Raw genomic sequence first — 10,278 nt, 5'->3', positions numbered from 1 at the left:
TAATATGAATGAGAGCAGGGCAAAATGCTAATTTGTCACTTTCTCTGTACATGTGATTTACATCTGCATTTAGAATAGATTTTATTTAGATGAGCAATGCTGCACATTTCCCTCACATTTCATGCACATTTTTGGACATTCAATACATTTAATTTCATTTACTCAGTATCCTTAATGTTCATACATTCAACTTGTCATATTACCATATTTTACATGTATTGACTCACTGAACTCGCACTGCTGCTATTAATTGCTCGTACCTATCACTGTTGTAGACTAACACGTCCCAATTTATTGCTTTGATGGCCAAATCTCCTCCAGACGGATCATCAGTTTCATCTTGTCTTACTGCACATGCGATAATACAAAGACCTCCATTTTTGCTGCTGATGAGTCAGTCAGAAAGGATGCAAAGATGTGATTCATGCCTAGAGCTCTTCCTCACTCCTCCTGGATCACAACCTCCCCATCCTCCTCCTGACTGTATGAACGTAGCACTGGACCCGCTGCAGACGCATCAAACAATCCAGTATCTTATCATTACTTTTACGCTTGTGTAAACTTTGAGTATGTATGCAGTAGAAAAAAAGTCATAGTTAATACAGTATTTTGGATGGAAATATTTTTCTCTTCCAATAAATATCGCCTCTATCAGGCTGCACGTAATGTTTATTTCTCAATTAATCATTTGGTCTGTAAAATGGTGAAAAATGTTCACGACACCTTCTTAATGCTTGTTTTGTTTGACCAACTGTCCAAAACCCAAAGATATTTAATATTACTCAAAACAAAGAAAAGCAACAAACCAAACTTTTATGGTTAATCAATAATCAAAATAGTTGATAGTACAATTGTTTCAGCTCTATTTTGTACTGCATACGATCTATACGAACAACTCAGAACATGACACCAGCTGTTTGAACAGGTAACGCTTACTGTTAATCAATCAATACTCGTCAGGAAGAACGTGCTTGGAATTTCTGCTGACAAAGCTTTAACTCCTCTGATGGTCCACTTAAACTTTAAGCTGGCTAACATGGCTACATTTGTTTGGAAAATAACACCCCCAACTCTATAATATGACACTTAGTGAAATGCCATTTGTTTGCTTCAGTTACAGTGCAGTTACAGTGCAATGCAATTAAAAGCAAGAATAACAAGATAAAAAAGCAAAAATTTATTCAGTCCGAACAGATAGCGAGAGACAGCTCATTTATTTCTAAAATCAATTTGTGAAACATAAACATCTCTTCATGTGAACACATTGCATTTACTCAGTAGGAGAGGAAATTGAAGTAGAACAAGACTATGAGAGTCCTGGATTAAAGTTGACGAGGAGATCAATAAAACACCTGTAATGACACAGCTGTGTTGATTAATATTCAGAAATTCACATTAAAAACAAAAAACGTTTCCCTTTTTAAAATTGGCAGCCTTAGAAAAGACAGTGGACTACAAATGGCCTGCAGATACACATGCAGTGGCGTCACCACACCAGCCCTGAGTCAAATCCCCGACTCACAGGCTACGAGAGACTAGCAGATCAATAGGAAAGGAGGGACAGACTAGTCAAGTTGTTTAAAAGTTAGCACACCAAAGGACAAAGACCCACTGAAACAGCCAAAGGACAGTCTCACTCCAAAGACTCCCTCCAACTTCAAGTATTCCCTCCAGCGCTCGCATCACTTCAAGTATTCCCTCCCTGGAAACCTTCCATTTCATTACCACTTCTTAGGTTTACAACATAAGCCATGATATAAGTGCACTCAAAATTCATCTATACATAGAAAAATAATGATAACAATAAGTAGCAGTAATAGTTATAACAATCACTTTACATTTCATTTTATACACAACCGTGACGTTAAATCACTTTATATACCGTGGCATCACATTCCCCGCCCCCTGAGAGTAATGTTCAAGTTTAACCTTCTGTAGCTACGGAAAAGCAAACAGGACCAGCAACCTCGGTTTGGTTATTTAAATAACATTAGCAATCACTGACGACGGCAATGATTCGAATCATTATGCCTTTCCACAGGCCGCTGTGCTTGTGTGTGACGGATGCATTATGTACAAGCTGCTGATCGATCATGTGCCTCTGGCTTCAGACTGTTTGCTGGTGTCAGACACTGACAGCCTTCATCCTGGAAAATAAACACCAGTGTTAAGAAACAGACACGGTGCTGCGAAGAAAATCAATGCAGATGTTGATCACGACGCACTGCAGTGTGCCGACAGCTGCTTCTGCAGGAAGTTTGAAGAGGGACAGCTGAACGCACATCTGCACGCCCTCAAAAATTTTAACTTTCAGACATGCAAGCCAAGCATTAAGCATATTGGGCTATTCAGTATGGCTCAGCCTTGAAAGTTGCAACTTTCACCCACCTCAGTCTCGCTGCTTGAGCGGACTCTCAAGCTGCCTCAGGAACCAGCAACAATGCAGCTCCGGCATTTGTACAACTTGGGGTCATGGGTGCGGATGTGGTTCCGTACATTCCTCAGTCGAAAGAACGTCTTACTGCAGAGCTGCACAGCAGAGAGGGTACGACAAAGGGTTAACAGGTCCGAAAGCAACAGAGGAGGAGAAGAGGAGACGTGTATAAAGTGGCATAAAATGAAAATACTCAAGTTAAGCACAAGTACTGATATTCTAGTACATTATTTCAGTGTCTCACTACACGGTTGGATGTCCTGCTAAATTACATGGTATATTGCTTGGTGTGACTGAAACCTGCTGATTTTTGATGCACCAGATCTGGATTTTCGATCCCTTTGTTGAAGTTTATGAAAGCCAGCGCTTACCGGACATGGCCAGTGCTTGCCCTCGATGTGCCTGAGGCGATGCATGATTAGAGCATCGCAGTCCTTGTAGGAGGCTGAGCACTGAAGGCAGGCATGGGCCGCCTTTGGGACTTTGGGAGCTTGACTACGAGGCCCTCGAAGCTGCTTTAGCCTCGCCCGGCGTACGGAATCCAGCATGGCACAGCTCCTGCTGTTCAGAGGGAGTTTACCTTGCTGCTGGAGATGCAGGGAAAAAACACAGAGGGAGGACAATTATGGATGAGTTTACAATAGTTTTGTAGATGCAAGATACATCATATACCTACTCCAGCCACTTTTACAGATTCTTGATTATACTATTGTGATTTTCTACAGTGTTCCTCTTTCACTGCCTTTTTTCTGGATGGTTTATGGTCCCTAAATAAATCACATCATCATAAATCACTACCCTCCCTTTCATCTACCTTTGGCACAGTCCGCGGGGCCTTCGACCTGCTGGATTTGGCCAGGTGAAGAGTGTTGTTCTGGGAGTTTGGCCGGGGTCTCTTGCTTTGGGTCACGCTCCTCTCCTCCCTCTCCCTCTTCACCACAGGCAGGGTGGGTGGCCCTCTGGCTCTCAGAGCCCTGTGGGGGGACTCCTCCGCTCCAAATTTCTCCCCAACTTGTGACACGGAACGCGTTAAGCAGATATCAACGCTCTCCTCCTCTTTCTTCAGTACTGCCATCGCCCCCCCTGCTGGCCGACAGAAGCTGAACAGAAAGCCTGAGTCCAGTAATTTGATGGGGGGCTTGCTCTGACGCTTGCCCAGGTCCGGTGAGGGAGGATCAGAGAAAGGTCCAACTACTGGCACAGGATCTGCTGGCTCCTTTTTGATGACTTTGTACAGTGGGTGATTGTAGATGGACGGAGGAGGTGCCTGCTCTGAAAAATCGAGCCCACCTGGTTCATTAACCTTCATTCTCGGCCGAGTGTCCATGACCCCCCTCAGCCCCTGAATTCCCACCCTCCTCCCCTCCTCTCTGGGTTTACATTTTGTCTTCTCCTCCCTTGTGGCTCCCCGCTTAAGCTTGGCTTTTGTTGCTGGTCGGCTGCTGTTGTAACGCAGCGTTCTGACCGTCTCTACAGTGACCTTGTTTCTCGCCTGTGTCCTCTCTCTCTGTGACGGTGGGGATTTGTGAGATGTGTGGCCATAGCAATTGCTTGACAGAAGATTGAGACCTGAGATAGAGTATTCAACTGGCTCTGGTTTGATCCGGACTGTGTTCCTCACAAGAGTTTTGTTGGTGTTACGTCTCAGAGGCTGCCGGACAGGAGGGTGGGCATTGTCACCCTTCCTCACAGACCGTCTGAGTTCCCTCCCCCCGAAGGAAGGCGAAAACATGTCTGGTAAGACAACTTTACTGCGCATGCTCCTGTCACTTGGAGGGACATTTCGTGGGACGGTCTTTGGTCTCTTTGTTTTCTGCTCCATGCTGACTCGACCCCCAGGCTTGGTCTTTACGGATTTGCTGAGCAGGTGCACGTTAACAGGGTTACAGAGGGGAAGTGCCAGCGTTACATCCCCAAATGGTAGAACTGGCGAGGCGGAGCGTGGCTTCCGGCGTTTGGTCAGTGAATAGTTGTTAGCCTTCAGCTTCCTCAGTCGTTTCTTTTGCCTCCAGCCGATCAAATCTTCTGGTCTGGGGAGGAGGGCGGTCCTCTGTAACCCTAGAACATTCATCAGCTTGTACTTCTCCTGCGCTCTCGCATAATCCTCCTCATCCTCTCCAACCTCCTCTACTTCCTGCTTCACCCTCACAGGGCTGCACACAGTGCTGGGCCTCAATCTGGAGGCACGCGAGAGCTGGTTGACAGAATGAGGTTTTTTGTTTTGTCGAGGGGTTTCTTGCATGGGAAGCAGTCTCTGCACTTCCTTGGCAGCCCCAGGAGTGGAGCGGAGAAGACGGGTGTTTGATGGTGATATGGGGGAGTAATTCCGAGGTGCAGTAGCTTTCTTGGAAGAGGGAGATTTGAAGTCCATGAGCTTCATCCTATGTGAGGGACTCAGAGGGAGACCATTATGGCCTTGGGGTTTCGGCGTCCGGCGCAAATTCTGTCTTGGACTTCCTTCTAAAGACTCATCTGATGCATGCAGCATCAGACTAAAGCTGTGGTTCATACTGTCCTCTAATCCCAAAACTCTTTGCCTCTGCTGCCGGTGACGATCGTGACATGCACCAGCACAGGCTGAGGTAAAGCCCTTGCCAGGATGGAGTTGCTGTTCCTGCTCTTTCATGAGAGCGGTGCAGGCTTCCACTGCAGGCCACATGCCCAGGTGGCGGGCCATGGCGATGACTTCAGGTAGGTCCTCCTGACGAACACAGAGAGTGGAGGAGTAGGAGAAATCCAGCAGAGACAGAAGGCTGTCCTCACTAAAACCTGAGAGAGAAAAAAAAGAGCCTTTAATTAGATATGCTGAACCCTGGACGATCAGTGAGTGAGATGTGTGACATGAAAGTGACTCGCTGTAAACAGAGGATCAGAGAGACAGCAGGCAGAGTGGGAGCAAAGTGTAAACATGACGGTGGAGACAGGAGACAATATAACAAGTGCTTTAATCAGGGCCACTTCTGCTCCTGTCTGACAACACACATCAAAGACAGAAGTAAATGAGAAGACAGACAATGGCTGTGTCCCAATTCAGGGTCTGAATCCTCCAACTCTAGATTTCTAGACCAAACACATCATGACAAACTGACAAGCCAGTCCTGTTTCAAAAGGACTTCGAAATGCAGCGGAGAAATGCAGCCTCCTTCTGCCTGAATGACCAGTGTATCATCTGCAGCTCCACTTTCCTCCAAACCTTTGGTTGAATGATAATGAGAGATGAACCGTGTCAACTCAAGTCAGGAATTGTCATGTGACTGCATTCAGGCGGTCATCAGTGACAGATAAATGCATCACATGAACTCCTAAAGCAACCGGAAAGCCACTGCAAGCTAAATAATGGAAACCAGCCATTAACTCCACTGTGCATTCTTGCCTGGACATGCTGATCAAAGAACTTGACAGAGACACTGATAATTAGAATACAATCCATCATTAACTAGAGTTACTCAATTACGTGATTAGTCAATCAACAAAACAAACAAAAAAAAAACAACTACTTTTATGATTGAATAATACTTGCAATCATTTTTCAAGTGTAAATGCTACCGGTAAATAAAATTCGCTGGGACCATCTTCTCAAATGTAAGCATGTTATACTTTGTCATAGACAGTGAACTAAGTATCTGCGTTCTGAACAGTTGGTCATGGGGGTGGGTGATATGGCCAAAAGCTTTTATCACAGTATGTTGTAATTTTATATCATGGTAACAATATATGTCCCAGTATAGTACCTGTTACGTAACTTCAATTGAGAAATGGTTTAAAATAAGCCTGCAGTGCCATCATATCTGATTATTTTCTTCTTTTATTTGGAGCTTCATTACAAACAAAAACTGCCTCACACGAGGCAACATGTTAGAAAACAAAAGCCTCAAAACTATAAAACTAACATTCTTTCAAAATGGAAGCCTTAAGGTTCCAAATGAGAGCAGAGATGTCACAGAGGTGTATTATGGCCATCAACGCTGGCTCTCAGGTCACATGAGTACGTGGTAAGCTGTGCTGCTGCCCAAATCAAATGACACTAAGAGGCAGCTGGATGACTACGTCTTGCTGCCCACTCCAAATATATAGTACAGACACTAAAGCCTTTTCCTCATGTGAATTCTTCACACAATCAGGTCCACAGTTGCCCTTTCACACATGTAGCACACTTGACTGTTGTTCTGTGTTGATATCAATACTACATGGAAGTGGACGTATCCGCAACGCCAACAAAAGAGAGGAAAACAATAAACAGATGAGCAGAAAAGAGTAGGAAGCAGCTACACAATGTTGTCAACATGGCCGCTTGCTCGCTCTGTAGCAGGGCAGCAGTGCAGACACTGAATGACAGTGTGTAAATGCTGCTTAATGGATAGCTCCCACAGTGGAAATGGTTTTGCCACATTTCTACCAGTGGGACAGTATATACAGTCATACTAGCCAACCTTCGCTGGTCAGATAAAATGAATAATTTAAATGTGTATTTTTGGTTCTGGAGAATTATAATAGGCATTTTTCAAGGTTTTGTGACATTTTACAGAGAAAACAACTCATGGATTATTCTGGAGATGCACCGATAATGAAAATAAGGGTCAAGTTATGCTATAACCCTGCTTCCAAAGAAGGTGGATGCTGTGTATAATGTCAAAAAAACAGAGTGTAATCATGGTTTTTACTGCCAACCGTTTTACAAAGTTTTCCCAAGTCCATGTAGTAACATCCTTTATCCAATCATGTGTTGACAAAGTGGAGAACCTCGTTCCATCCTCGCTTGTGAACGACTGAGCCTTTCCAGGATGCCCCTTTCATACCTAATCATGATGCTATCATTACACAACTTTTCCAGTCTTTAGTTGCTCCTGTCCTAACTAAAGCATGTGGCTGCACAAAAATCAATGAAGTTGATGAGATCAAACATTAAATATTTTGTCTTTGTGCTGTTTTCAATTGAGTTTGTCAAAAACGATTAGCAAGTCATGACATTCTGTTTCACTTTTGTTTTACACAGCGTTACAACTTTTTTTGGAAGTGAGGTTGTAGAAAAATAAAGTTTATACAACATGTTTACCAACTGTGTCAGAAGGCAGAAGTCTTTATAGCTGTTATAAATGGCTACACTCGAAACTAGGCAGAAAATTTGACAGTCATAGAGGGTTGAGATGGAATATTTGTTTAAATGTGGGGATAATGGTGCACATTTACTAACAGTCTCTCTTGGAAGGAATTCATAGTTTTACGAAAGTTTGTACACATGATAAGTGACAGAAATTGTTGTGTAACCGATGAAAAAGAGAGACCGAGAGAAAAGTTCAAACGCTAATCACTTTTTCACCTCTGCACATCGGGCCCATTGCTGTATGAAATGGGTGTCAATTATGCAGTGTTGATTTCAGAAAGTTCCAAACGCATCGTTCTGTTGTCTCTGGGACTTGACTGATTCGCCTCGGGACAAGGTGCAGGCTCATTCAGATCTTTACATCCAGATTGAGCCCGTAAACTGACAGAGCACAGAGCAGAGACGTTTTTCAAGTGTCAGCTTGGATGTTCTTACCAGTGAGATCTATGTCTGCTTTCATGTTGGAGTCCATTTCTGTGAAGATTTCCTGGAAGTGATCGCTGACGGCCGCCAGAACAGCTCTGTGGGCCAAGTAGGGTCGCCCGTTTGTGCGCAGGGTAATGTCACAGAAGAGCCCCGCCTCCCGCTGACTCCTCAGCTTGCTCAGCATGTCAGCGCTGTGTGACGCCATCGTCTTTGTGACGCATCTTCTGCCACCCAGCTCCTGAGAGGCAAAGACAGCGAGACAGAAGCAGAAAAAGCGGCTTCATTACAGGAATGTCATGTGTGAGAAAGCACTTGTAGGAGACATCAAAGTGTGAGAGCAGGATTAAGTGAGAATGAGAGTGAGAAAGTGTCAATTTAAAATGTGCGAGGAACAGAAAAGTGAGGCACTGATGGAATCGAAGAGGGGCTGAAAGTTTGATAGGAGCATGAAGGAAAACCTCAGGACCTCGGGATTACTCGCCAGCTGTGACGGTGGCCTGCCCTTACCTCTGTTTTCTTGATGCGCTGGCTCTGACACTGTGGACATCCCAGGACAAAATCTCTGATCTGGAAATACATCCCTGTGAAGAATGCAGTCATGCAAACATCAGACTATGAGAGACAAAAAAGACAAGTACAAATCCAAAGCCATGACTGACAGCCTTCACTAGCGTCTTGATCTTTGATTGATTCAATCAGTGTCTGGCTGTGTTGCATATGTCTGCATTTCCTGACAATAAAATTTGAATAAACCTTCTAGTTGGATGTAGATGAGATAAACAGTAAGAAACTGGTTTACAGACTCAGAAACTACATGCTGTCCTATGAGAGCAGATGTCAGGCAGGCAGTGATGTTCATACCTTCCCACCAGTAGTTTTCAGCCACGCATTTGTAGGTCTCCTCCAGGGAGAGGTGGCGCTGACCAGGCCGCCGCCGGTGAAAGGTGGACAGGGCCTCATGTCTCCGGTCCTCATCCAAAACCTCCCGGTAATTGATGAAGCCCCTTTCCAGCTTCTTGCGGTACAGCTGTCCGTCTATCACCTCAAAGTTGGGCGCACACTGCGCGGGGTTTCCACGCCCTTTCGAGATGCCAGCTGACTCCATTTCTCCGTCTCCATCCGACCAGGGTTTGGACGGACAAAACGTCTCCGCGTTCGCGTAATAAGCGTTGGTGTGGGTGCAGTCGCCAGCCATTTTAACCGGTTTTATGTTGTGACGTGAAATGTAACTTTGTCCAGCACAGCTTCTTCCTCTCTGGGTGTTAGCAAACACTCAGCCCTCTCCTGCTCGGCCGGGAGCCGCGAGTCAAACTTAACCCACCGACCAAGTCCACGTGGATACGGTGACAGCAGACAACAGACCACCGACCAAACAATAAGTCCCAGCAAACACACTGACACCACGCTAATAGACGGACATATCCCAGTGGACGGCTACAAAGCCACTGAGCTCAAATGAACCGTCACGTCTCTCATTATGGTGTATAAAAGCTTGTTTTTCTCAACTGGGGCCGATGAGGAAAGTCACCATCAGACAGGAGTCAGGCGCATTTCACTGGAGGGTCCTGCTTTGTACCCTAACTGTCAGTGAGGGCATCACTTCCCACTATCCAAACAGTTGTGGCTAAAATCGGTAAAATATCAATACAGTTGCACTTCCTGTTCGGAAAACATTTGGTCACATTTCTGTACAATTTTGCGGTTTGTAACGCTACGCAACATCAACACCAATGTTTGACCGTCCATCCAAGTGTGGATAATAAATGCAGCCAAGAGAGTATCGCGCCAACAGCGCCGAGCCAAGTGATGTAAAGTCACCACTTTCACGGCGACCACGGAGACAGGCTACGCCGCTAACCGCTCACCAGCAGTCCGTCTTCCATCTATTTCAGGGGTCGGGAGTGGCCTCCGGGGCTAGATGACGGCGGGCAGCCTCGCCGCTGGCGTTAACTTGAGATTTCTTTTCGCCAACTCGAGTCGGAAGCAACATGATGACGCAGCTATCAGCTCAGCATCGCCACTTCAACGACCTAAAAGCGAGGTTGCCTCCGCTATCAGCCCGAAATGTTGCAAATCACCGCCGGGTCCCCGCAAAAGCAACCAAACAAGCTCCGGTTAGACACCCGACATAGTTCAAACCCCTCTCGTCGCCGCAAAGCCAGTCTGCTGGTCAAACAGTCCAATTTTTTAAACTCGTAACCTTCTGTTTGTTGCTAATCAGCAGCCTAACTGAGCCAAGTCATCCCCGCCTTCAGACAAAGGCCATTAGCAGAACCTTTAAAGAGCCTCTGGTAGGCGAAATGTGATTGGCTGATGG

At 45.4% G+C, this 10,278-nt stretch overlaps 1 protein-coding gene across 2 annotated transcripts; it reads right to left on the bottom strand.

Annotated features, from left to right (window-relative positions):
• Positions 1-1,164: 1,164 nt before the first annotated feature.
• On the bottom strand, positions 1,165-10,214 carry LOC143330594 (uncharacterized). 2 transcript variants are annotated; one of them, XM_076747280.1, is made up of 7 exons: positions 8,823-10,214; positions 8,469-8,542; positions 7,971-8,199; positions 3,249-5,203; positions 2,806-3,021; positions 2,389-2,529; positions 1,165-2,147 (listed from the first exon to the last, which is right to left on the bottom strand). In XM_076747280.1, exons 1-6 carry the CDS (start codon positions 9,154-9,156, stop codon positions 2,425-2,427), a joined length of 2,913 nt encoding a protein of 970 aa, XP_076603395.1. In that variant the 5' UTR covers positions 9,157-10,214; the 3' UTR covers positions 1,165-2,147; positions 2,389-2,424. The 2 variants fall into 2 exon arrangements, with proteins under 2 accessions (XP_076603395.1, XP_076603396.1); XM_076747281.1 differs by having other exon boundaries at positions 2,806-3,018; positions 8,823-9,396.
• Between the last annotated feature and the right edge of the window lie 64 nt (positions 10,215-10,278).

The sequence above is a fragment of the Chaetodon auriga genome, chromosome 13 (assembly GCF_051107435.1).
Source record: "Chaetodon auriga isolate fChaAug3 chromosome 13, fChaAug3.hap1, whole genome shotgun sequence".
Taxonomy (NCBI): Eukaryota; Metazoa; Chordata; class Actinopteri; order Chaetodontiformes; family Chaetodontidae; genus Chaetodon; species Chaetodon auriga.
This window is presented reverse-complemented; position numbering and strand designations above follow the sequence as displayed.

Bases quoted from the DNA above. Each gene is read 5' to 3' on its own strand.
- LOC143330594 (XM_076747280.1), bottom strand. From the start codon at position 9,156: ATGGCTGGCGACTGCACCCACACCAACGCTTATTACGCGAACGCGGAG. The intron at 8,200-8,468 runs GTAAGGGCAGGC...TTTGCCTCTCAG, and splicing joins AGCGCATCAAGAAAACAGAG to GAGCTGGGTGGCAGAAGATG. The intron at 3,022-3,248 runs GTAGATGAAAGG...CTGCATCTCCAG, and splicing joins CCCCGCGGACTGTGCCAAAG to CAGCAAGGTAAACTCCCTCT.